Here is a 25,090-nt window from a genome sequence, read left to right on the forward strand (position 1 = left end):
GCCGCGCCGAGAGCCGCGGGACGGGCGGGGAGGGAGCACGAAACCCCCCAAACATCCCTAAAGCCGGGGCTGAGGGGTTCCTGAGCCCCGAGAGGTGACACTCCCCTGCCGGGGGCTGGGTGCGGTCCTGAGCCACGAAAGCGAATCCCCGAGCCCAGGAGGGGATCCCGGGGCCGCACTGGGCTCAGGTCCCGCCAGCCCGGGGACACCCGAGCACGGGGGCGGGCCTGGGGAGCCCCTGGCACCGAGACCCCCCATGCCCGGGTGTTCCCCAAAAACCGGCCCCGCTGTGGGCCCCAGGCCGGTGCCTGCGGTCGGTGCTGCGGCGCCAGGGACCACAGGAGGGCAGCGGGACCCGCAGGCCCGGGCAGAGACCCGCGGCCGCCATCCCGGTGTGTCACCAGCCCCTGAACCCAGGCCGGGCCTGTCCATCCTGCCTCGCTATATCCCGGCGTGCTTTGCGCCATCCCACGTCGCTATATCCCGGCATGCTCAGCGCCAGCACTGCCTCGCTATATCCCAGCATGCTTCGCGCCACCTCTGCCTCGCTATATCCCAGCATGCTCAGTGGCATTGCCTCATTGTGTCCCGGCGTGCCCTGCGCAGCCCCGCCCCAGTACCTCCCGGCATGCCCCGCGCTACTATGCCGCGGTATATCCCGACATGCCTCGCGCCTCCTGCCTCGCTATATCCCGGCATGCCCCGCGCGGCACCGCAATATCCCAATGCTCTCTGCGCCTCAGGACCCCTCCTGCTAAGGCTGTGGGCTGCCCGCGGCGCGCCTGACTGAGCCCCCGGTGCCGCCTGCCCCGGCCCGCCCGGTGCCCGCTTTGCTCTCGGTGCCCGCTTTGCTCTCGGTGCTCACGCCGCGCTCGGTGCCCGCGCGGGGCGGTTTCGGTGTGCGCAGGCCCGGCGGCGGGCGCAGGCGGTTCGCGGGCAGCGCGGGGTCCTTCGTTGCGCGGGCACGTGGCGGCGGCGGCGGCGGCGGCGCTGGGGCCATGGGCGGGCTGGAGAAGAAGAAGGTACCGGGCCCGTCCTGCCCTCCGCTCACCGCCCGGCGCCTCCCCGGGCCGTCCCTCCCTCCCCCCTCCCTGCCCTCCCCGCGCCCCCCGGTGCCGGCCCGGTGCTGCTCCCCCGGTGCCGGTGCCGCCCCTCCGGCCGCGCCGTGCCCCTGCAGCCCTCCCTGGCGGCGCTGCTCGCTCCCTCTCCCTGTGCCCGGTTCCGTTCCTGCCCCCGCGCTGGCCGTGCCCGGTGCCCCCTTCCAGCCCGCCTTGCCCCAGTTCCCGTCCCTGCTCCCTCTCCGCTGCCGGGGGTCCCGGTGGCCCCGGGCCGGTTGCGGGGCTCCCCTCCGCCCCCCCGAGCTCCCCCAACGCCGCCGTCTCTCCCCAGTACGAGCGCGGAGCCGCCACCAACTATATCACCCGCAACCGGGCGCGGAAGAAGCTGCAGCTGAGCCTGCCCGACTTCAGGTGCGGCCCTTGCGGTGCCCCCCGAACCCCAAACCCCCTTCACCCCCTTCCTGCGAACCCTCCGGTGCCCCGAGCTCCCCCGGTGCCACCCAGGGCAGCGAGGGGCGGTGGAGCCCGCTGTGGGGGTGGGGGTGGCCCTGGCACGGCCGAGGGCTCTCCCTGTCCCGCAGCTGCCCCGGGTTCAGGCTGCCGAGTTCGGGGTTCCCCCTGCATGGGAGGGGTCCGGGCTGGCCCAGGGGACACAGAGCAGCCGTGGCCCCCCTGTCCCAGCATTGTCCCTTGTCCCCAGGCGCCTCTGCATCCTCAAGGGGATTTACCCCCATGAGCCCAAGCACAAGAAGAAGGTGAACAAGGGCTCCACGGCCCCCAGGACCTTCTACCTGCTCAAGGACATCAAATTCCTGCTCCATGAGCCCATCGTCAACAAATTCCGGGAGTACAAGGTGAGTGTCCCCCCGAGGGGCCCCCCTGGGCTCTGTCCCTGTCCACAGAGCCCCCACGTCCCCCTGTCCCCACAGGTGTTTGTCAGGAAGCTGCGCAAGGCCTACGGCAAGAGCGAGTGGGGCACTGTGGAGAGGCTGAAGGACAACAAACCCACCTACAAACTCGACCACATCGTCAAGGAGAGGTGAGGCAGCCCTGGCTGAGCCTCCTGCAGCACCCAGCCCTGGGCACAGCACTGCAGGGACCTGGAGCTGCTGGGGAGAGCCCAGAGGAGGCACCAGAGATGCTGCAGGGGCTGGAGCTCCTCTGCTCCGGAGTTATGGCTGCCCATTGATCCCTGGAATGTCCAAGGCCAGGTTGGACAGGGCTTGGAGCAGCCTGGGACAGTGGGAGGTGTCCCTGCCATGGCAGGGGTGGCACTGGATGATCCTGTGGGAATCTCTGTGGTTTTCAGGCCATCCATCCCTCTGCTCTGGAGCCAGGCTGGGAGAGCTGGGGTGCTCATCTGGAGAGGAGAAGGCTCCAGGGAGAGCTCAGAGCCCCTTGCAGGGCCTGAAGGGGCTCCAGGAGAGCTGGAGAGGGACTGGGGACAAGGGATGGAGGGACAGGACACAGGGAATGGCTCCCAGTGCCAGAGGGCAGGGATGGATGGGATATTGGGAATTGGGAATTGTTCCCTGGCAGGGTGGGCAGGCCCTGGCACAGGGTGCCCAGAGCAGCTGGGGCTGCCCCTGGATCCCTGGCAGTGCCCAAGGCCAGGCTGGACACTGGGGCTGGGAGCACCTGGGACAGTGGGAGGTGTCCCTGCCACGGCAGGGGTGGCACTGGGTGGGCTTTAAGGTCTCCCCCCACCCAACCCATCCTGGGATTCTCTGGTCTTCCACCACGTCCATCCCTCTCTGGGAATCCACCTCATGTTCAATTTCTGGATTTATTGGTGGAATTTTGTGTTTCTGGGCTGGAGAAGAAGGAATGAGAGAGGAGCCAGCCATCCTGGGTGGCTCCAGGAGAGCACAGGGAGCTCCCTTGAATTCCCTGTGTGGTGCTTTCCTCAGGGGGCTGGTGAAGGGTTAAAGCTGCCAAGGCTCTGGTGAGGGAGGGACACAGGAGGGAGGAAACCCCATAACCATTCTGAATGAGGCTGTTCCATCACTCTGTCCTGTGCTGGGATGAGCAGCTGGATGCTGCACAGCTCCCATTCCTTCCTCCCCCTGGCTGTCCCCCAGCCCCAGCAGCCTGTGCAGGGCTCTGGGGCTGGCAGTGACCCCCGTGTCCCCTCCCTGGGCACAGGTACCCCACGTTTGTGGACGCGCTGCGGGACCTGGACGATGCCCTGTCCATGTGCTTCCTGTTCTCCACCTTCCCCCGCACGGGCAAGTGCCACGTGCAGACGGTGCAGCTGTGCCGGCGCCTGGCTGTGGAGTTCCAGAACTTCGTCATCGCCTCCCGCTCCCTGCGCAAGGTGGGACCGGGGACAGCCAGCCCTGCCTGGGGACACTGCAGGGACAGCCAGCCCGGCCTGGGGACACCGGGGGGACAGCCAGCCCTGCCTGGGGACACTGCGGGGACCGGGCAGGGGGACACCAAGGGGTCAGGGCAGGGGGACACTGCAGGAACAGCCAGCCCTGCCTGGGGACACTGGGGGGACAGGACAGGGGGACACTGCCGGGACAGCCAGCCCTGCCTGGGGACACTGCGGGATTGGGGCAGAGGGACACCGGGGGGACACTCAGCCCTGCCTGGGGACACGGGGGGCACAGGGCAGGGGGACACTGGGGTGTCAGGTAACAGATCCCATTGGGGTGTCAGAGCAGGGACCCCACTGGATTATCGGCTCACACATCCCACTGAGGGGATCAGGGCAGGGGGACACTGCGATGTCGGGTCACTGATCCCACCGGGGGGACAGGGCAGGGATCCCACTGGGATGCCAGGGCAGGGATATTGTGACGGTGTTCACAGGGGTCTTAGGATGAAGGAAGAGATGAGGATCTGACTCCATGTTTCAGGAGGTTTGATTTATTATTTTATGATATATATTATATTAAAACTATACTAAAAGAGTAAAAGAAAGGATTTCATCAGAAGGCTGGCTAAGAATAGAAAAGAAATTACTGGCTGACTGAGACAGTCTGAACAGCTGGGCTGTGATTGGCCATTAATTAAAAACGACCACATGAGACCAATCACAGATGCACTTGTTGCATTCCACAGCAGCAGATAATCATTGTTTACATTATGTTCCTGAGGCCTCCCAGCTTCTCAGGAGAAAAAATCCTAAGGAAAGGATTTTCCATAAAACATGTCTGTGACAGGATCCCACTGGGGTGCCAGGGCAGGGACCCCACTGGATTATTGGGTCACTCATCCCACTGGGATCTGAGGAACCTCCTGCCAGGGGCAGGGTGACAGTGACAGGGACACAGCAGCCTTCCTCCTGCTGAGCCCGTGCTCTGTCCTGCCAGGTGTTCCTCTCCATCAAGGGCATCTACTACCAGGCAGAGGTGCTGGGGCAGCCCATCACCTGGATCACCCCCTACGCCTTCGCCCACGACGTGAGTACCTGGGGACAGCCCGGGGGTCACCCTGGGTGCCTGGGGATCACCAAGGGGTGAGGGACTGTCCCGTGGCACATGGGACACACACATCACGGGGCCTGGCTGCAGAGGCACGTGGGGACACAGCCAGCTGTCACCCTGGGATCCCCAGGGCTGCCGGTGCCAGTCTCCCCAGTCATTCATATATCCTCAATTATTAATGTGCTCCTTTATCAGCCATTAAAGATTAACCTGTGGGAGCAGAGGGAAGGGATGAGTCAGACCTGCAGCCTCCCCAAAGGGATTCTGCAGAGTCTCCAGGGCATGGGGATGTCCCTGCTGTGCTGGGACAGCTTCCCCTGAGCCTTGGCAGGAGCTCACAGGCACAGCAGGGCCCTCTCCATTCCCTCCCGGCATTTCCAGGGCTGAGCACGGTTGGGTTCAGGTTTTGTGGTTTTATGGTTCTGAATCATAGAACCCTGGAATGTTATCAGTTGGAAAGAACCTTAAAGCCCATCCCATTCCACCCCTGCCATGGGCAAGGACACCTTCCACTGTCCCAGGTGGCTCCAAGCCCTGTCCAGCCTGGCCTTGGGCACTGCCAGGGATCCAGGGGCAGCCACAGCTGCTCTGGGCACCCTGTGCCAGGGCCTGCCCACTCTGCCAGGGAACAATTCCCAATTCCCAATATCCCATCCATCCCTGCCCTCTGGCAGTGGGAGCCATTCCCCTTGTCCTGCTCTTGTCCAGCTCTGCTGTCCCCTGCACTCTTCACCTTGAGGAGTTGGAGTCCCTGGACCAAACCCCAAGGTCCCCATCCATGGTGGGATGTAGTGTTCCATGTATCCAGGCACATGGAGGGATGGCAGCAGATCCCTGGGGGGAGCCTGCAGAGCTCTCCCTGCCCAGGGTCTGGTGGTGGCTGTGACTTCTCTGCACTTGGGGCATGTTTAGGTTGGTTTTCAAGGAAAGGCTTTTCCTCCAGAGGAGCTCGCCCAGGCTCCCCAGGGAATGGGCACGGCCCCGAGGCTGCCAGAGCTCCAGGAGCCTTTGGGCAGCACTGCCAGGGATGGACAGGGTGGGGCTGTTGGGGGTCTGGGCAGGGACAAGGGTGGTGGGACTGGATGATCCTGTGGGTCCCTTCCCAAGTGGGGATATTGTGTGATCCTTCTCCCTGTGTGTGGGATGGGTCCCTGTGGAGGGGGGTCCTTTATCCCTGTGTCCCATCCCGTGTGCTGGCAGCACCCCACAGACGTGGATTACCGGGTCATGGCCACCTTCACCGAGTTCTACACCACCCTCCTGGGCTTCGTCAACTTCCGCCTCTACCAGTCCCTGAACCTGCTGTACCCCCCCAAGGTGAGGCCATCCCGGGGTCACTGTGTCCCACCCTGCGGCGGTGACAACTGGATTGCTGGAAATGAGAGATTTTTGGGATATCTGTGTTTGGGAGCTGCCTGCTCACCCCTTTTCCTCCCCAGATCGACACCCAGGCTGAGGATGAGCTGAAGCCTGCAGAGGGCAAGGAGTACGCCATGGATTCAGAGAGCTACCTGGAGGTGAGGGACACTGCTGGCACTGTGACCTGTGGGGACACTGTGTGGCATTTGTGTCCTGCTCATAGCCCTCCTGGCATGGCACTGAGGGACAGAGCCAGATCCCTGCAGGGTGGGGGAGCTGATCCCAAACTCCCTGTTCCTGTAGGGCAGAGCTGGGCTTGGCTTTGGGCACCATCAGCCGCCCCCTGCATGGCCAGGGACCCCCCAGAGCCCCATGCTGGGGATGGGGCCTGGAGGAGCTGAATTCTGTCCAGGCCCTGGCTCTGAGAAACCCCCTTCCCCCATTCCCACCCCTGGATGTGACTCTGTGTCCTGTCCCTGCAGAGGCTCTCGGCTCTGAGCTCCAGCCTGGCCCGGGCAGTGGCTCCAGCCCACGAGGACGAGGTGGAGATAGATGAATTCCCAGTGGAGGGGGTAAGACCCTGGTGGGGGGCTCATCCCTGGCCTTGGGGGATCCTGTCCTGTGCCCAGGCTGGGGGGGGGCAGCTCCTGAGACCCCTCTTGGCCGAGGGGGCCTTGGCAAAGGCTGTGTGTGGGGAGGAGGCTGAGGGCTTTGCTCTGAGCAGGAGACAGCAGAGCTGATGGATGCCAAGAAGAAGGAGCAGGAGGCTCTGGAGAAGCACAAGAAGCTCTTTGAGGGGCTGCGCTTCTTCCTCAACAGGGAGGTGCCCCGGGAGCCGCTGGCCTTCGTCATCCGGTGCGTGGAGGCAGAGACCCTCGGCAGCCCTGGCCTCCCCCTCTGGCAGGACTTTGGGGCCAAGTCACCCAAGGTCCTGCGGGTGGGGTGACCCTGAGGGTCCCGCCTGCCCGTCTGACTCCTCGGTGGCGTTGCCCACAGGTGCTTTGGTGGCCAGGTGTCCTGGGACAAGTCCCTGTGCATCGGTGCCACCTACGACGCCAGCGACCTGTCCATCACCCACCACATCATCGACCGGCCCCGCCTGGACAAGCAGGTGGTTGGCAGGTGCGTGGGACAGGGGGGCCCTGCCCAGAGCAGCCATCCCAGAGCTGTCCCACGGGCTCCAGAGGCTCAGGTGTGTCCCCTCTGCCCCACCCAGGTACTACCTGCAGCCCCAGTGGGTTTTTGACTCGGTCAACGCCAAGCTGTGCCTGCCCGTGGCCGATTATTTCCCCGGGCTCCTGCTGCCCCCGCACCTCTCGCCCTTCGTGACGGAGAAGGAGGGTGACTACGTCCCTCCCGAGAAGCTGAAGCTGCTGGCCCTGCAGAGGGGAGAGAATCCAGGTGCTGGCAGCCCCCAGAGGAGTTTGGGAGCTGGACTGTGCCTGCTGCGGAGCATCCCAAGGGTAATGATGGTGTCTCTTTGTAGAGGAAGAGAGTGAAGAGGAGGAGGAGGAAGAAGAGGAGGAAGAGGAAGGTGACAATGACAAAGAAGAGGAGGAAGAGGAAGATGAGTCTGAGAAAGAAGAGGAGATGAAATTACAGAAGATGGAAGAGCAAAAGATGGAAGAACAGAAGACTCAGAGCACACAGAGCAAAAAGGTGGGAGCCCATGGAGGCAGCCCTAGTGTCACTGTCCCTGCTGAGGGGTGTCCCTGTCCTGGGACCACTGGGTAGTCAGTCATGGAATGGTTTGGGTTGGGAGGGGCCTTAAAGCTCATCTTGTTCCAGCCTCTGCCATGGGCAGGGACACCTCCCACTGTCCCAGGGTGCGCCAAGCCCAGCCTGGAGCACTCCCAGGGGTGCTCCTGGCCCCCACACTGATGAGCTGCAGCTGCCATCCCTGTCAGGGCCTGGCTGTGAGGGCTGTGGCTCTTCTCCCTGGCCCGCAGTGGAAGGGCTGGAAATGCCTTTCCCCGTGGAAGGAGGGGGTTCCCGGTGTCCTGAGCTGCCTGGCTCCCCACAGGTGCTCCCTGTGAAGGTGACAGCGGGGAAGGTGCGGCTGGAGGACAAGCAGCGCCTGGAGCAGGAGCAGCAGCAGGAGGAGAAGCGCTTGGCCATCATGATGATGAAGAAGAGGGAGAAGTACCTGTACAAGAAGATCATGTTCGGGAAGAAGCGCAAAATCCGCGAGGTACGGAGGCTGGGCCCTCACCTCATGCAAACCCACTCATTCCTTCTGCTCCTCCCTGTCCCTGGTGAAGGGTTGAGGTCCCTGCCAGTGTCCCCAGACAGGCAGAGCTCCCTGTGTGCCCTCCCTGTAGCCCAGCCCTGATCCCGGTGCTATGGGGCCCGTCCTCCACGTGCAGCTGGAGCTTGGGTGGGTCTGAGGGCTCGCAGCCCCTCTCCTGCTCTGACTGGGGGTCTCGGGGGTCTCTCCCCAGGCCAACAAACTGGCTGAGAAGAGGAAAGCCCACGACGCAGCCCTCAAGGAGCAGAAGAAGAAGAACAAGAAGGCGCGGCAAGCGTGATGGGGCCAGGGGCTCATCGATGGTTTTCCACTGTTGCCTTTGGGTGGAAAACCCCTGGCTTTGCTCCTGGGGCAGAAATGCTGTGTTTGAAAGGTGTCCCATCTGTAAATCCACCTGCTGCTCTGCCTTTGCCCCGCTCCCCTCTGCGGAGTCGGTGTTACAAGGACTGTCCTCTCCCTGCTGGTGCCACCTCTGTGTGAGGAAGAGGAGGCCAAGGAGAGCTCTGGGATCATTCCGTGTGAATTTGCACAGCCCTGGCTGCTGGAGCCTGGCTCCCAGAGCTCCCCGGGGCAGAGGAGTGTGGAGCCCAGAGCTGCTTCCCAGTGTCCACACAGAAAACCATATTCCCCTGTATTTTTATTTTTAATTAAAGAAGGTGATGCTTTTCTGGTGGTGTTTGTTGTCTGCTCCTTCCGCCTGGGTGTGGGGGAGGCCCCTCAGGAAGTGATGTGGATGGATGTGGACATCCATGGCTGGTGCCAGGGTTGCTGATCCTGCTGGATGTGTTCCTGGCACCAGCAGTTACCTGTCAGTCCTGGGTTTTCCCCCAAAAACACCTTGGAGACACCATAGCTGGGGACAAGGTGTCTCATGGGCTTTATGGGGCACACCTTTGTCCCCAAATGTGGTAAAGGCTCTGTCTCACTCTGAAGAATTCTTGGAGGACATACCTGGCACTGCCGTGGCGACACAGAGAGGATCTGGAGAGAGACAGCCCCTGGAAGGGAGTGAGCTCAGACAGAAGAGCTGGGAACACCCAGACTTCCAGATTTTATTTCTTTTTAGTTTCTTTTCCTAAATATTTTTCCCTTTTTTTTTTTTGATTTTCTATTTTATTTAAGTGCTTTTTATCTTTTTACTGTTTCCATTCTCCCTGTTTTCCATTTTTCTCTTTTTCATTTGTTCTTTTCTATCTTTTCCCTTTTATTTTTATTCCTTTTTATTTTTTATTTTTCCCCTTCACTCGTTCCCCTGCTTTTTCTCCCCCTTTTTTTTTTACCTCCTTCCCCCTCTTTTCTTTTTCTTTATATATTTTTTTTTCCATTTCAGAGGGTTGGAAGGCTTTTCCGTTTGTTTTCATGGTTTTCTCCTTGCTTTCCCCTCTCCCAAGAGGAGCAGGACCAACCCCTCCCCCCTTTTTTAACCTCCTTCCCCCTCTTTTCTTTTTCTTTATATTTTTTTTTTCCATTTCAGAGGGTTGGAAGGCTTTTCCGTTTGTTTTCATGGTTTTCTCCTTGCTTTCCCCTCTCCCAAGAGGAGCAGGACCGACCCCTGGGACACCCCCAGGGCTGGGGCTCCCCTCAGAGCAGGAGAGCCCCAACGGGGCCTTAAACCTTGGGAGCTCCTGACCCAAACAAACAAATCCTGACCCCAAACAAACAAACTCCAATTCTAAAGAAAAACATCCCAGCCCTAAACAAGCAAACCCCAGCCCCAAACAAACCAACCCTGGTTCCAAACAAACCCCAGTTCCCAAATCCCAGCCCCAGGCCTCGCTCCCAGGCCAGGCTGAGGGCCTGGGCCAGCCGGGCAGGGCCGGTGCCAGTGGGCACAGGCTGGTCCAGCTGCCCAGGGCCTCCCCAGCCCATAAAGGCTGTGTCCAGCCAAGTGTGACCCCTCAGCGTTGTCACCCTCAGCCTCCTCACCCAATCTTGAGGATCCACAGCTCCCTCAGGATCCATGGCTCCCTCAGGATCCACGGCTCCGGCCATCACGGCTCTCAGTGAGTGCTGCTGTGTATCCCCAAATCTGGGAGGGACAGGGACAGGGGTGGGTGTGAGGTGGTGGAGTCCTCCTGGTCACTCTGTGGGACATGGTGGATGTGGAGATTGGGGGGTTGCAGCTTCCCAGCTCGCTCACATCCATCCCCCAGGCTGTCAGCATTCCATGGCTGAGCTGCCACATACTGGCCACTGCAGCTCTCTTCTGGCTGCAAACCCTTTACAACCCATTCCCCAGAAAATGAGAAACCTGGAAATGCTTTGTGACCCATTCAAAAAAAAAAAAAAAAAACGGGGGGGAAACCTTCACAGTCCATCCCCTCAAAAACACAAGGGAAACGTGGAATCCCTTCATAACCCACCTGCAAAAAGGGGGAAACCTGGTGTCCCTCTGTGACCCATCCCAAAAAAGAGGGAGAAACCTGGAATTGGGAGAGGTGCCCTGCAGAGGAAGGGAGGGACAATTCCACAGCAAATCCTGTGACTGTGATAAATGGTCTTCATCCCTCCTGTTGCAACTATGATGATGGTGGTGAAAACTGAGGTGTTTTGGCTTTTCTTGATCCCGGAGGGTTGTGCAGGTTACCCTGGTGTGGGAGCTGATGAGGCCAGGCAGGATGGGGCAAGAGCTGCCAGCTCACTGCAAGGTGATGTCCTCAAATCCTTTAGGGACAAGCTCTGAACCCCAAACACCTCCAACAGGGATGGTGAGCCCCAGGCATGACCAAGGGGGTCACCCCTTGCTTGGGGCCCCAATGCTGACACCACCTCTGTTAGTGAGAGACTAAGGCCAGCAGGAAGAGCCAAGGCTGCATCCAGGAACACAAGAGCCCCTTTTTCACCCTGCCACATGCAGGGTGATGGACCAGCGACAGGGCTGAGCCCTCCTGGTGCAGCCAGGGCACCCTCTGGGCACCCAGTTGGCCACTGTGACAAGAGGAGCGTGGAAAGGCTGGTGGCATCGTGGTTGTCCCACACTTGTCACACCAAGGTTGGAGATGCTGGAATATTGCTGTCATTAAGGCCATAAAGCCATGGAAACATAGTGGGAGGGAGGAAGGAGGGCGGGGAAGCTGCGGGAGAATGAAGGGGAGCCGATGGTGCGTGGCCGGGGTGCCCCGGGGAGCAGGGGGCTGGGCCGGGGTGAGGGAGCTCCCCAAACCCCGGTGAGCTCCGGCTGAGGGAGGTGACAGCCAGGCCAGGAGCCGTCCTGTGGGACCGGGAGGAGGAGGAGGACGACGGTAGCTGCCGAGAGGTGGGTGCGGCCGCCCAGGGCCAGCCATGGTCACCCAGGGCTGTGGGGCCACGCCGGGCTGGTGGCAGGGAGCCGAGGGGCCGGCAGCGGGGCCCGCGGGGACAATGTCCCCGTTGAGGCCGCGGTCACAGATGGAGACAAATGTCCCCGTTGTTCGCGGCACGGGCTGAATGGCTCCTCTGTGCCCCGGCAGTGGGTGGGGGCCGGGTGCCTTGGGGTGGCCGCAGGCACCCAGGGCCGGCCCCGGGGAGCCGGGCAGTGCCCGGCCGCAGCCCCGCGTCCCCCGCCAGCCGCTCCCACTGCTGTCCCCTTCCCCCTTGCCAGGCCGGAGACCCAGGGCCGCGATCCCGGTGATGCCATAAACGGCGCCGTGCAGTGGGGAGGCTTTGGAAAAGCCGGCATTTGCGGGGAGCTGCCCGGGAAGAGCTTATTCCATGTCGGAGCAGCATCGGCACCCCCGCCCCGTGCCGCCCGCTCCCCCGGCACCCCGGTCAGCGCAGGAGAGCAGAGGCACGGCCCAGCGCCTGCGGTGCGGGACAGGAAAAGGTGATGGATACTGGGGTGCGGGGGTGCTTGGAGGGTGGCAGGATGGGAAGGGGGCAGCAGGATGCTCGTTGGGTTGCTTGGGAGGCAGTGGGATGCTGAGGGGGCCACAGGATGATAAGGTGGTAGTGTGATGCTTGAGGGGGTGTTGGGATGCCTGGAGGGTGTTGGGGTGCTGGGGGGCAGTGGGATGCTCAGGAAGCAGCTCTATGGGGCAGGAAGATGAGGGGAATTGTGTACTCATGGGGCACAGAGGGGACAGGGGGGTTGGAAGCAGCATGCCCGTGTGGGATGGGGCCTGTGGAAAACAGCGTGTCCATGGATTTGTGGGATCAGGAGCAAGCAGGTGCATGCGCCTTATGTAAGGCAGGGGCTTGGCCCGATTAAAAAAATGGATGCTGTAGGGAAATCCCAAAAGCCAACTAGGGTGCCCGCAGGGAGATGGAGAGCTGCTGGGACACGGAGAGGGGGCTGCAGGGCTGGGTGGCCTGGCCTGGCCTGGCCTGGGGGTACCCCTTGAGGAAATGGTGGGTGCAGCCGTGCTCTCCAGCTGGGCATCTCAGCCAGCTGGCGCCACGGGCACACCCCACCCGTGGGAGCCCCAGGAGAACACCCAGTGCACCACTCTCTCCTAACGAGCTATTAATAATTAAGCTGCTCACTCAAGGCAAAGTCAATAGAATATTTGGCTGGGGAGTGTTTGCCAGAACCACCCCTGGGAGGCAGGCAGAGTGGAGCAAGGCATCCCCTTGGCATCCCAGAGCTCTGGAATTTGATGCTGTGTGGTCCTGGGGACCTGGTGGGGTCCCATAGGGATCTGTGAGGATCCATTGAGACACATCTGGACTCACTGGCATTCACTGGGACTTATCAGAGAGGTTTATGGTGCCATTTCACTCTCTCCTGTGGAGCTGGTGCCAGCAAAGCTGGTGCCAACTTTGCTCCCTCTTGGCAGCACCCACAAAAGTGGGTGTCTCCCCAGCCCTCTCAAAGGGCCAGTGGCTTTTCCAGGTGGTGCCAGGCGGTGACTGTGATGGAATCACAGGCACCGACCGTGTAAAGCCGAACTCCAGCTGCTCCTGGAGCCGTCTGGCATTCCCACCCACACGGTGCTTTTGGGATACTGTCAGAGCCACCTGCTCCCCCCGTGGTGACACCGAGCACCCCCACTCGCACATGAAAACCATTCGGCAAGAGGCTGGATGCACCAGCCCGGCCTGATCCAGCGGTCCCGGCTCCAGGGGAAGTGGGGGGCACTTGGATGAGCTTTTGGGGTGCCCCTGTGGCAGCTCCCCCCCTGCCCGCGGCGCTGTGCCCAGCGCCGGCCGCAGCCCGGGGCTCCGGTTGCATTTTCCATTCATTATTCATCGAGCTGGAAATCTCGGCGGCACGAGGCGATCCGAGCCGGGGGGGCCGGAGCGGGGCAGCGGCGGCAGCGGCGGCGCCCCGGGATCGCCGCGGGGCCGGGGGTGAGCCGGGGGCGGGGGGCTCTGGGGCTGGGATGTGCCGGGCTGCGACCCGCGGCTCGTGGCAGCGGGGTCGCATCCCGCCGGGATATCCGCGGGAGCCCTGAGGGGTGAGGGGTGATGCGAGGCGGGGGTGGGGGGCCGGGGTTATTTTTGGGGGTGTAACGCAGTGGGAGCGCAGCCAGCCTTGGCCGGGGGGCTCCGGAGGATGGGGAGCAGCGGGAGCAGCGGGAGCTGGGGCGGGCAGGTGATGCTGCTCCCGCCGCTAAATGGGGGTGCAGGGCCGGGGGGCTCAGCCCCCAGCTCGGGGGGGGCTCCAGGGAGCGGAGCTGTGCTGTGGAGGGCTGCGGTCACGGGTGCCGTGTCCCCGTGTCCTCGTGTCCCCGTGTCCCCGTGTCCTGCCGCAGGGGACGGCGCTGCTGCAATGCGGTGTCACAGTGAGGGTGACCCCCGTGTCCCGGGAGGAGGGAGGGGACAGGGATGGGGACACGGGGGGAGCGCTGGGGAGGGGGCAGCGGGCACAGGGGCTCTGTGAGCGTGTGTCCGTGTGTGTGTCCGTGTGTGTGTCTGTGTGTGTGTGTGTGTCCGTGTGTGAGCATGGCTGATGTGTGCGCACATTTTGTGTATGAATATGCATTGAGGGCTGTGTGTCCTGGCGCACACAGGGGACTGGGGTGTCTGTGTGTGCCCTCTGTGTGTGTGTGTTTTGTGTGTTGGGGATGCCATCCTGCCTGCACCCCTCTGTCCCCAGTTCCGTGTCCCTGGCCCCCACCTGGGGCTGCTGAGCCCCCCAGTGCTGCTGGCAGGGCTGAGAGGCCGCACTGGGAGGGTACTGCAGCACCCAAACCATCCCGAGCTGCTGCAGCTCCTGCTCTGGCCTGCAGATTTTCCTGGGCAAATGGATCCCAGCACCCTCAGGAACCGCCTGCTGGTGCTGGTGGTGTCCCAGTGGAGAATGGCCTCTCTGTCCCCCAGTTGCCCGCTCTGCCCCTGGGCTCTCCATGGCTCCCCTTTCCCCCAATCCCAGCCCTGCAGCCTCTCCCGTTGGGAGTCACTCGGTTTTCCCAGGGCGGGCAAAGGTTGGCAGGGTGGGCAGAGCCGCTGGGCCCGTGCCATAGATGTGTTGTGGGTCACGCCAGGCACCAGTGGGATGCTTTCCTGGGAATTGCCGTGCCTGTGACACGTCCACGTGCCTCGCTGGAGCCACACACCCCCAGTCCCCGTGTCCCTGGCACCATCGTCTCTCCTCTCTGGCTGCAGGTGACCAGGATGCTGTGGCATGGGAAGCCCTGGAGGTCCATGTGCAAGGGGCTGGTCCTGGGGACCCTCCTGACCAGCTTCATGTTGCTGCTCTACTCCTACGCCGTCCCCCCGCTGCAAGTCAGCGTCACTGAGTGAGTCTGGGGTCCCCGCGTGCCCCCCTGCAGCTCGGCCTCCCTGTTCCACACCAGGAACCCCCAGATGGACATGGGGGACATGGAGATGGCCCCGGGGCTTTCCAGGCCCTGGTGGCTTCACACCAAAATGTCCCCTTCCTGCAGTCCCCAACTCCTGGCAGGGCTGGGGACACTGTGGGGACTCAGTGCTCCTGGGTGGAAAGGGGAGGGAAAGGGAGAGAGAGAGGAGAGAGGAGAGAGGAGAGAGGAGAGAGGAGAGAGGAGAGGATTCAAGTCTCCGGTTCTTTCACTGCTCCACAGCACTCAGCTCCTGCCCGTGCTGCCTGTCATCAAATTAATCTCCAAGCTTGTAAACATGGTCCACGTGCCTCACAAACCTGGCGCTGTTGGGTGGGGATCCTCATCAAAGATCACTTTGGCAAGTTGATTACAGGTGTCCAAAGTCACTCGACTCTGTGGGCTCTGCTCGCTGCCTCAGGCAGCTCAGATAAGGTCCCTTGTGTCCTCACATGTTCCTCCAGGGCCCATGAACTCATCTGTGGGGCCAGGCTCTGGAATTATTTCCCTTTTTGCTGGGAGCTGAATCTTTCTTGCATCCCACAAGGTGTTGAGGGGTGCCAGAGCTCCACAGATCCCTTGAGGGGTTTGTGACTCCTGTAAAGGGTTGAGAGCTCCCAGAACTCCTCCATGGAGGAATTCATGACTGTGAGAAGTTTATGACTTCTATAAGGGGTTGAGAGGTCCCTGGCCTCCCCCATGGATCCTACAAAGAGCTGAGAGCTCGCTGGCCCCCCTGCAGCAATCCAGGGTTGAGAGCTCCCAAGCGTCCTCCATAGCTCCCCTCTCAATCCAGGGTTGAGAGCTTTCATACCCCATAAAAATGTTATCAGGTCCTCTCCATGGAGTTGTGACCTTGGAGAGCTCTCCTTGATGCACTTTTTGGCATCACCTCCAGGACCACTGTGGCCATGCCCATGGAGACCCCCTGCTCTATTTCCATTTCCAGAACCCATTCCCAGGTCCAGCACCTGTCCCCAGGTCCAACACCCATTCCCAGGTTCAGCATATATTCCCAAGGTCCAGCACCTATGCCCAGGTCCAGAACCCATCCGCAGTTCCAGCTCCACCAGCACAGAATATCCCAAAGCCTTCTAAGTCCCAGTGCACCTCACCATGGTGCTCCACCTCTTCTCTCACCCAGGATCCCCGTGCCCTTCTCCTGCTCCTCCCACCTGGCCCAGGCTTCATCCCTGTCCAACAGCTCGGGCAGCACCTCGGGGTGGAGCTGCCAGCCCAAGCTCAACGTCATGTTCATGAAGACCCACAAGACCGCCAGCAGCACCATCCTCAACATCCTCTTCCGCTTCGGGGAGAAGCACCGCCTGAAATTCGCCTTCCCCAACGGCCGCAACGACTTCTACTACCCGTCCTTCTTTGAGCGCAGCCAGGTGCAGCACTACCGGCCCGGGGTGTGCTTCAACATCATCTGCAACCACATGCGCTTCCACTACGAGGAGGTGCGCAAGCTCCTGCCGCCCGACGCCACCTTCGTCACCGTGCTGCGGGACCCCGCGTACCTCTTCGAGTCCTCCTTCCACTACTTCGGGCCCGTCATCCCCCTCACCTGGAAGATCACCGGGGAGGACAAGCTGGACGAGTTCCTCCGGGACCCCCAGCACTACTACGACCCCAACGGGTACAACGCTCACTACCTCCAAAACCTCCTGTTCTTCGACTTCGGCTACGACAGCAGCATGGACGCCAACAGCCCGCTGGTGGAGGAGCACATCCGGGAGATCGACCGCCGCTTCCACCTCGTCATGTTGCTCGAGTACTTTGATGAGTCGCTGGTGCTGCTCAAGGACCTGCTGTGTTGGCAGCTGGAGGACGTCCTCTACTTCAAGCTCAACGCCCGCAAGGGCTCCACGGTGTCGCGGCTGACCCCGGAGCTGTACGAGCAGGCGACCGCCTGGAACCTGATCGACGCCAAGCTCTACCGCTACTTCAATGCCACCTTTTGGCGCAAGGTGGAGGCCTACGGGAGGGAGAGGATGGCCAGGGACGTGGCCAAGCTGCAGAGGGAGAACAAGAAGATGACCAGCATCTGCATCGACGGGGGACACGCCGTGGACGCCAGCGCCATCCAGGAGTCCTCCATGCAGCCCTGGCAGCCCCTGGGGGAGAAGACCATCCTGGGGTACAACTTGAAGAAGAAGATCAGCAAGAAGCACCAGAAGCTGTGCCGCAAGATGCTGACGCCCGAAATCCAGTACCTGACTGACCTGGGGGCCAACCTCTGGATCACCAAGCTATGGAGCCACGTGCGGGACTTCCTCAAGTGGTAGGGGCTGGCAGGTGCCCCGCTTCCCTGGGGAAGAACCAGGTGCTTTCGTTTTTGTTACTCATGGTTCTCTTGGTTTGGAACTGGCTGGAGGCTCTGGAGCCCAGGAACTTTTGGGGGGACCCTCCATCACTTTCCTGCAGAGCCCCAGCTTGGGCAGGAGAGCGGAGACTCTGCCTCTGTCAGCAGGGTCAAGGGCTGGGGGCCCAGGGGTGGTGTTTTCCTGCAGGATCCACTTCTTCCTTCCCCATGGAAAAGCTGGAGGAGAGATTTATGAAGGATGTGGCCTCGTCACAGCGGGAGCAGGACATCCATCACCAGGTTGCTGGGTGCAGGCAGGGATGTGCTGGGACAGCAGTGCTAGAGGGTTTCCCTTGCCCAGGGTGGGCAGAGATGCCCACAGGGAACCCAACCCTCCAGGAGCTCCTCAAATCACCCCACTGAGCCCTGGTTTTGGGGTGTGGTAATGTCAGAATCTGCTGCACTGCCTCTGCCCTTGGGTGTGATGAGTGCAGCATGTTCTCAGCCCACCAACAGCTAGGCTGTGACCTAGAGGCACCCGGAGCCATTTGGAGATTGGAAAACCCATCCCAAAAGCCCCGGCCTTTATCAACAGGTCCCCGTGGCACAGGGCACACCCTCACTGCCCCCCATCATCCCAGTTAGAGGAGCCCGTGGTCCTCGTCCCCACAGGGGACATTCCAAAAGGCCAACAGGGTCTGGTGACAACTGGTGTGGGGAGGAGATGGGAGCGGGGGCAGTGGGACTGTCCCTGTGATGCCATCCAGGGCACAGTGGGGATGCTGAGGGCAGGGGCCATCCCCAGTGCTCACCCTGCCTTGGGGACAAACCTCGTGCGTCCCAGCTGGGCTGGATGACACCGGTGACACCACGTCCCACTGAGAGTGGCCCTGGCTGGGCACAGAGGTGGCACCTGTGGCTGAGCCACTCCCCAGCAAAGGGACCCCCATTGTCCCCCTACCTGTGTTCAGCTCCTTCTGTAAAAACCAGAAATAAAAAAATAATTTACTTTTGTAATATCATTGTATATTTGGTAGTTTTGGATATAAGGATGGCCCAGCTGGTCTCCAGCCATCTCCTCCTCTGGGATGGGATGGATGAGGTGAGGTGAGGATGTTCTCACAGCCACAGCAGGATGTTCAGCCAGTCCCTGCTCCTTCTGGGAGCTCCCCAGGGTCCTGGCACCACTGTCCCCTTCAATCCTGGGGTGGAGGGCCCCATGTCACCCAGCAGTGCTGAGGAATGAGACCCTCAATGTGAGTGGTGTGCCTAGGTCTGTCCCCAGTGTCCCTGCTGGGTGTGGGGGACATCCTCATAGTGTGCAGATGCCCCCAGGAAGATCTGCTGGCTTCACAGGGACAGCAGAGCTATGGGACCTGCCATCCCTGGTGACACAAACCACTGATGCCACCGTGTTCCAGCTCTGCTGCTGGTGGGGGGGCCCATTTCAGGGGTGGCCATGGGACTTGCACTGGGTCTTCTCCACACTCCCTCTGCAGCCAGGGCACCTGGTCAGCCCACTCAGAGGAGACCTGTGGCGGTGTTGGGGCTGTGATGGGGACACCTGAGGCAGGCAGGACCCAGGGACACGAGCACTTCACCAGGTCTCTGTTCTGGCTGTGGCCAAGCTGCTGCTCCCACGTGGTGTTCCTCTCCAGCAGAGCTATGATGGGACAAGGAGGGGTGCTGGGGATTGGGACTCTCTGGTGGGACCAGGATCAGCCATGGCATCCTGACAATGATGGGGTCCAAACTGGGGTGGGCTTAAGAACCTTGAGATGGGACCAGGGACATCCAAGGGACCGAGGCTGAGTGATGGGACCAGGCCATGTGGTGAACTGGGATCTGCTTGGATCAGCACCATGTGCAGGAGTACAAGGACATGGTGGGAGCAGCACCATGCACAGGACCAGGACTGACTGGTGGGGATGGGACCTTGTGGTGGGATCTCCACCTTGCTGAGGACCAGGACCACAACAATGGCATGGGAGGCCCAGCATCACACCTGGGACCAGGACTGATTAGTGCATTTGGGACCAGGACTAACTGGTGGGTGTGGGATCTTGCTCAGGACCACCTGCAGGACCAGTCTGAGTGGTGGCACTGGGGCTGTGGATGCAATGGGGACTGGAAGATGGGCACAGGCTCTTGTGGTGGGACTGGGAAGGTGTGAGAGGTGGGACCAGCCCCAGGTGTGGGGCTGCTGATGGCTGCAGAGACCCAGCAAAGCCCCCAGCCCCACCAGTGCCAGCTGGGACCCATTGACACCCAGCCCCAAGCCCATAAAGACCCCCAGCTGGTGGGGTGGGGATGCTGCTCACCAGGGATGGAGCTGTGCTTGTTGGTGCTGCTGTGTGGGGCTGTGCTGGAGGTGCCAGGTGACTGGGGCTGGGATCCCCCTTCATTCCTCCCACTGGCTGTCCTGAGGGAGGTGGGTGCCCCTTGCTTTGCCCAGTGCTGGCTCCTGGTGGTCACCTGGGGGCTGGCCAGGGTAGAGGAGCCTTCCTAAAATGATCCCAAGCTCTGAGGGTTGGGGCAAGGGGCTGCCAGGAGCTCCCCTGAGGTCCCAGCAGGGCTGGTGGGCCCTGGTGGGGGTGAGGGGGATCACAGGCACTGGTGGGGTCTGTGGCTGCTGGCAGCGGTGTCTCACCGCATGAGCAGCTCCTGGTCTGTCCCCAGTGCTGGGAATGCTCCTGGTGTGTTCCTGTGGTGCAGGTGGGGCTGGGGAAAGAGGAGCCCCTGATGTGCTCCTGGGTGCTCTCCCTGCCTTTGTGCTGCTGTCCCCAACAAGTCCTGGGGACACCTGAGGACCTGGATGTCCCTGCTGTGTCTGGGACATGCTACTGCTGGCTCAGCCCTTCCCTTGCAGGGACCACCATGGCTCCAGCTGCCTCAGAGCCCCCTGGTCACACGGTGACAGCTCCAGTGATGCCCTCAGGCATGGGGACAGGGAGGGTTCCTGCTCACCCCCACTCTGAGGAGCCCATCCTGAACTTCACCTTGAGGCTCCTGGATGGTGAGTGCAGGAAAACACTGGGGGTGAGACCATGGGATGGGCCCAGCCGAGACCCAGGGCTCAACCAGCAGCAAGCAGCCAGTGCCTTCTCCTGGCTGGCCCCAGGACTTGGAGCACCAGGAAGGGTGGCTGTCCCTGCAGGAGCTCCCCCCTGTCCTTGTGGAGGGTGTAGGGCTTTGAGATGTGTCCAGTCCTGTGCCTGATACCACAATGGGGTTCGGGGTCCGCTCTGCCCCCGTGGGTGACATGGTCCCTCTCAGCTCCATGGGGAGTCCAGGAAGCTCTGGAGAGCAGGGAAAGCAGGACAAGGGGTGGGTTCTGAAAGGGGGAAGCTGTAGGGATGGTGGTCTGGGATGTGTCTGGTGCCCTCACCTCTGGTGGGACAGGTTTAGGGGTGTCACACTGAACTCACTTCCTAGAGGACTCCAGTGCCACTCCAGAGAAGCTGCCAGTGCTCAGCCCTGGCTCTGTGATCCACCTGGAAGCCAGTGTCCACTTCAGTCCCAGCATCTCCATGAAGAGCCACGTGGATCAGTGCTACTGGACCACCACAGAGCAGCCAGGACACTCCAGGAGGGTCTTCATGGTGGTGAACAGCCGTGGGTCAGTGCTGGTGGGGCAGGAAGAAGGGGCTCCTTCTCCAGCCACCCTGGGGTCCTGCAGGACCTCCTGATGGAAAGGGATGCCCAGAGCCTGGAGACAGCCCTGGAGTGTCCTGTGTCACTCTCTGCCACAGGTGCCTGCACGGGGAGAAGCTGGGGAACGTGTCTGTCCAGCAGCAGAGAGGGGGTTCCGTCCTCCAGCTCTCCATCCTGGCCCCCACGCTGGAGGGGGAGCCCGAGGAGGAGCAGGTGACGGGGGGATGATGCCCTTGGAGGTGGGATGGAGGTCCCAGGGAGGGGCCTGGCCTGGGTGTCCCAAAACATTGTCCATCCTGAGACCCAGTGCTCCTGCTGGGGTGGCCTCAGCACCACGAGTTGATGCAGGAGAGCAGGGTCCCTGAGGAAGGACGTGGTGTCTCAGCAGGTCTACGTGCACGGCCTGCTGATGGCATGGGGACAAGGACGTGCCACCAGGTCCTGCTTCTACAGCCTCACCACGGCCAGGTACGCTGGGTGTGTGGGGACACGAGCACCCCGTGGGTGTGCTGGGGGCAGAACCCATCTCTGGGAAGACCAAGTCACCCCACTGTGGTCTGGATGTCACCTCTTATTCGATGGCAGATGGTGGCATCACCACAGGTTCCAGCTTCCCCTATGCTGCAGAGGTGCTGTGGAGATTCTTGGAGACATCTCCTCTGGGACAGCACCATGTGGGTCTTGCGGTGGAGTCTGGGGACCCCTAGAGCCACCCCCCAGTCCTGTCCTCTCCTCTCCCAGCTGGCACAACGCAGAAGACCCTGTCCAGGGTACCCCATGCCACTGCTGTGACGCCGGCTGTCCCACTGCTGACACCCTCCATGGAGACATGCCAGGTACCAGGGCTGGGACAGGGTGGCCCCAGGTTGTTTTGGGGCCTTGGGAGGGCTCCTGGACGTGGGCTGGACTGCATGGGACATATCCTCCCACAGCACTCCCAGGAGAGGGGACACTCCACCGGGAGACTGTTGGACCAGTGCTGGTGCAGAAGGAGAAGCTGCCATGGTACCAAGGTGAGGGACACCCCAACGCTCTCCCATGTCCCCAAAACCCCCACCCCTTGTGGTGACCCTCAGGTGTGTTTGTGCTGTTCCCAGCTCTGTGCCGGATGGTGAGGAGGCTCCTGCTGGCCCTGGTGGGCAGTGCTGTGCTGGGGGTCACCGTGCTGGGGGGGCTGCTGGGGCTGGCCCTGACCACCGGGCGCCTGTGCAGGGCCCGGAGGAGACAGCGGCCACCGAGGCACAGGTGTCCCTTCCTGCGTAGTGGGGGCCCTGCTCCTCAGGGAGACACAGAAACAGATGGGGCCAGAGCCTCTTTCTCACCAATAAACGTGATTTTGCTTTCTCTAAAGCTTCTCCTGGTTGGTAGCGTGTGGATGCCACCAGTGGATGGAAATGTGCTCCTACACTGGCAAGCCACATCTCCAGGTTCCTGTGGCTTCCAGGTGTTGTGGCACTGTCCCAGCCTGCGGTGCTGGAGATGACAACCCCTGGCTGCGTGGATTTCGTGTCCTTGGAGACCATGGATGTGGTGGCAGCTCCTTGGGGACAGTCCCCAGGATGTCCCATGAGGCTGTGGAGGTGGAGAAGGTTCCAGGGTGGGGACAGCAGAGCTGCTCTGGGCAGATGGAGACCCCTGAGGGATTGGGACTCACCCAGATCCATCTGTCCCCCTGGAGAGGACACGGCCTGGTCTTGGTGGCACCTCAGCATCACCCATCAGGGGTCATGTTTGAAATGGTTTATTAGGACCAGTGTGGGGTAGGGTGGCCACTCTGGGCTCACCAGAGTGAGGGGTCACAGTAGGTGGGTCACAGCAGCATGCCTCAGTTTCCCCAGTGCATGGGGAGGTGCTCAATGGGACGTCGGGGGCTCTCCTGGTGCCCCGTAAATCTTGCGGAGGCTGGAATCCATCAGGAAATCCACAGTCCTGCGGCAGGAGAGGGCGTCAGTGGGGCCCAGGGGTCTCTGGGGCAGTGATGGGATGTGGGATGGGTGGGGCTGTCCTGAATATCCCCTGAGACACCAGCGCCACCAAAACCAGGTTTAGCACAGCCTCACTGTGCTAATCCCGGCTCAGCTCCGGATAATCCCTGTCCTGGCCGGGACATGTCCTGGCTGGACCCCAGCAAAGCCCCTTGGAGTGGAGACATCCCGTCACCACCCTCTGCTCCCAGCCCCTAGCAGACAAACGTGCTCCATCCCTCCGGGCTGTGGGGATGATGGGGTGGTGGCAGCGCCCGTCCCTGCCCCAGGGGTGTCCCCAGCCCCAGGGGTGTCCCCGTTCGTTACCTGTCGATGGGGGTGATGATGAGGGGGATGGCAGCCAGCCCCAGGGCCGTGGTGGTCCAGCGGCGCACGGGCAGGGGCCAGCGGGTCAGGGTCCCCAGCAGGGCCAGCGAGGCAGCGCACAGCCGGTTGATGGTGAAGCCGGGGATGGCCACCGAGGCCAGGCTCTGCCACACGAACGTGTCCACCACGGCCACCCCCACGCGCGTGGGGTCCTGCGGGTGGGCCTGGGGGGACACAGCGGTCAGGGGTCCTGAGGGTGGGCCTGGGGGGACACAGGGGTCAGGGGAAGGGCAGGGATGGAGAGGCTGGGGGCTGAGGAGCGGGGTGGCACTCACGACGGCGGCTTTGCGGCCCTTGTCGATGGCATCGGCGGTCACGTAGGCAGTGGCCACGCCGTAGCTGGCCCACACCACCGGCACCGGCACCAGCGGGCGGAAGGCCTCACCCACCTCGTTGGCATAACCTGAGGGGACGGTAGGGTCAGGGACTGACTGCTCCCGTGTCACCCCTGCAGGGTGTCCCAGTGTCACGGGATGGATCTCGCACAGGGGGTGTTCGTGCTGCCTGGGTCCCCTTGGACCCGCTACCACCAGGACAGCAGGGCTGGGGGTGAGCAGTGCCAGGGCTGGTGTCTGTGACTGCCCAGTGACAGTGCCCACTCTGGGCTCTGTGTCTGTGCCCAGTGCCTGGCAGGAGCCAGTAACTGGTGTCCTGGTGTCCAGTGTCCCTGCACAGTGCCAGTGGATGATGCCACAAGACAGAGTCAGTGCTGGTGACAATGACAGGTACCTGGTGCTGTTACCGTGTGTGCTGTGCCATGCCAGTGCACAGTGCCAGGGCCTGGTACCAGAACCCCATATCAGTGCTTGGTGCAGCACACAGTACTTGGTGCTGGGTGTTGGTGCCCAGTACCACAGACCCAGCGCACTCGATGGTACCAGTGCTGGGTGGCAGTGCCCGGTACCACGTGCGGTGCCCAGCACCCGGGGCAGTGCAGTGCCTAATGCACAGTGCCTGGTACCCGACACAGTGTCTGGTGTCACGTTCCTAAAGCCGGGCTGCCTGTCAGTGCCTCGTTCCTCATGTGTTGCCTGACGTTGGTACCCGGTACCAGTGTCCAGTGTGTCAATGCCCAGTCCCCGGTGTTGGTACCCTGTGACAGGGGCCAGTGCCCGGTATCACTGCCCCGTTTGTGCAGCCGGTACCCGATGTCAGTGCCCAGGTCCCGGTAGTGGTATTTGATGTTAGTGCCAATGTCAACGCCCAAGACCCCGTGCCTGTACCCGGCGTCAGTGCCCGGTGCCCAGTATCAGTGCCCGGTTCCCGGCGCTCCCGTAGCTCCCGGCGCTGGTACCCGGTGTCAGTTCTCTGTACTCAATGTCAGTGCCCGCTTCCCGGTGTCAGCATTCACTGTCAGTGCCCGCTTCCCGGTGTCAACGCTCAATGTCAGTGCCCGGTGCCGGTACCCGCTTCCCGGTGTCAATGCTCAATGTCAGCGCCCGGCTCCCGGGGCCAGCGCTCAGTGCCGGTGCCCGGTTCCCGGACCCAGCGCTCAGTGTCAGTGCCCGGTGCCAGAGCTCGGTGCCCGGTTCCCGGTGCTCACCCAGGTATCGGACCCACGTGTCCCGGTACAGGTCGGGCTCCTCCTGCCCCATGGCGCGCGCCACCGCTCCCGCCGCATGCCCCGCCCCCTGCTCAACGTCACCAAACCACGCCCACTCGATACTGATTTGCATAGCCCCGCCCCATGTGTTGTGCTCCTGCTCCGCCCCTCGGGGCCGCGGGATGGCGGCGGGGGCGTGGCCTGGCCGCGCACGTGACCCCGCGGCCTTGCGTCAGCGGCGGTCACGGGGGCGGGGCCGGGGCTGAGGGGGCAACTGTGGGGCTCAGGGGCAGTTACGGGTGTGGAGGGGCAGTTGTGGGGCTGAGGGGCAATTGTAGGTCTGGACGGGCAATTGTGGGACTGAGGGCAGTTGTGTGGCTGGGGGCAGCTGGATGGGATGGTTGTGGTACCGGGGGCGG

The 25,090-nt window shown here is 62.1% G+C and overlaps 3 protein-coding genes across 5 annotated transcripts; 2 read left to right on the forward strand and 1 right to left on the reverse strand.

Moving 5' to 3' along the window:
• The first annotated feature begins 980 nt into the window (after positions 1-980).
• On the forward strand, positions 981-8,766 carry PES1 (pescadillo ribosomal biogenesis factor 1). Its single transcript, XM_054288644.1, has 15 exons — positions 981-1,022; positions 1,390-1,469; positions 1,759-1,912; positions 1,988-2,097; positions 3,204-3,375; positions 4,379-4,468; positions 5,693-5,809; positions 5,932-6,009; positions 6,334-6,423; positions 6,576-6,706; positions 6,848-6,973; positions 7,068-7,252; positions 7,338-7,510; positions 7,875-8,042; positions 8,293-8,766. Exons 1-15 carry the CDS (start codon positions 999-1,001, stop codon positions 8,377-8,379), a joined length of 1,785 nt encoding a protein of 594 aa, XP_054144619.1. The 5' UTR covers positions 981-998; the 3' UTR covers positions 8,380-8,766.
• A 2,978-nt stretch (positions 8,767-11,744) lies between these two features.
• Positions 11,745-18,108, forward strand: GAL3ST1 (galactose-3-O-sulfotransferase 1). 3 transcript variants are annotated; one of them, XM_054288733.1, is made up of 3 exons: positions 11,745-11,901; positions 14,625-14,758; positions 15,963-18,108. In XM_054288733.1, the coding sequence occupies exons 2-3, from the start codon at positions 14,634-14,636 to the stop codon at positions 17,104-17,106; spliced, it is 1,269 nt and encodes a 422-aa protein (XP_054144708.1). In that variant the 5' UTR covers positions 11,745-11,901; positions 14,625-14,633; the 3' UTR covers positions 17,107-18,108. The 3 variants fall into 3 exon arrangements, with proteins under 3 accessions (XP_054144708.1, XP_054144707.1, XP_054144706.1); XM_054288732.1 differs by lacking the exon at positions 11,745-11,901 and adding an exon at positions 13,165-13,367; XM_054288731.1 differs by lacking the exon at positions 11,745-11,901 and adding an exon at positions 13,400-13,474.
• Positions 18,109-22,502: 4,394 nt separating this feature from the next.
• On the reverse strand, positions 22,503-24,754 carry MTFP1 (mitochondrial fission process 1). Its single transcript, XM_054289005.1, has 4 exons — positions 24,672-24,754; positions 23,404-23,531; positions 23,069-23,292; positions 22,503-22,706 (listed from the first exon to the last, which is right to left on the reverse strand). The coding sequence occupies exons 1-4, from the start codon at positions 24,721-24,723 to the stop codon at positions 22,631-22,633; spliced, it is 480 nt and encodes a 159-aa protein (XP_054144980.1). The 5' UTR covers positions 24,724-24,754; the 3' UTR covers positions 22,503-22,630.
• Between the last annotated feature and the right edge of the window lie 336 nt (positions 24,755-25,090).

The sequence above is a fragment of the Melozone crissalis genome, unplaced genomic scaffold (assembly GCF_028551555.1).
Source record: "Melozone crissalis strain CALT ecotype California unplaced genomic scaffold, PUWL_Pcris_2 ptg000063l_1, whole genome shotgun sequence".
NCBI lineage: Eukaryota > Metazoa > Chordata > Aves > Passeriformes > Passerellidae > Melozone > Melozone crissalis.

What these genes read in the sequence shown, in the direction of transcription:
- PES1 (XM_054288644.1), top strand. Translation starts at nt 999, where the DNA reads ATGGGCGGGCTGGAGAAGAAGAAG. An exon ending in CCTCCCGCTCCCTGCGCAAG is followed by an intron (nt 3,376 to 4,378) that starts GTGGGACCGGGG and finishes CTGTCCTGCCAG; the next exon opens with GTGTTCCTCTCCATCAAGGG. An exon ending in AGAGCACACAGAGCAAAAAG is followed by an intron (nt 7,511 to 7,874) that starts GTGGGAGCCCAT and finishes GGCTCCCCACAG; the next exon opens with GTGCTCCCTGTGAAGGTGAC.
- GAL3ST1 (XM_054288733.1), top strand. Translation starts at nt 14,634, where the DNA reads ATGCTGTGGCATGGGAAGCCCTGGAGGTCCATGTGCAAGGGGCTGGTC. An exon ending in CTGCAAGTCAGCGTCACTGA is followed by an intron (nt 14,759 to 15,962) that starts GTGAGTCTGGGG and finishes TCTCTCACCCAG; the next exon opens with GATCCCCGTGCCCTTCTCCT.
- MTFP1 (XM_054289005.1), bottom strand. Translation starts at nt 24,723, where the DNA reads ATGGGGCAGGAGGAGCCCGACCTGTACCGGGACACGTGGGTCCGATAC. An exon ending in AGGGCCGCAAAGCCGCCGTC is followed by an intron (nt 23,293 to 23,403) that starts GTGAGTGCCACC and finishes GTGTCCCCCCAG; the next exon opens with GCCCACCCGCAGGACCCCAC. An exon ending in ATCATCACCCCCATCGACAG is followed by an intron (nt 22,707 to 23,068) that starts GTAACGAACGGG and finishes CTCCTGCCGCAG; the next exon opens with GACTGTGGATTTCCTGATGG.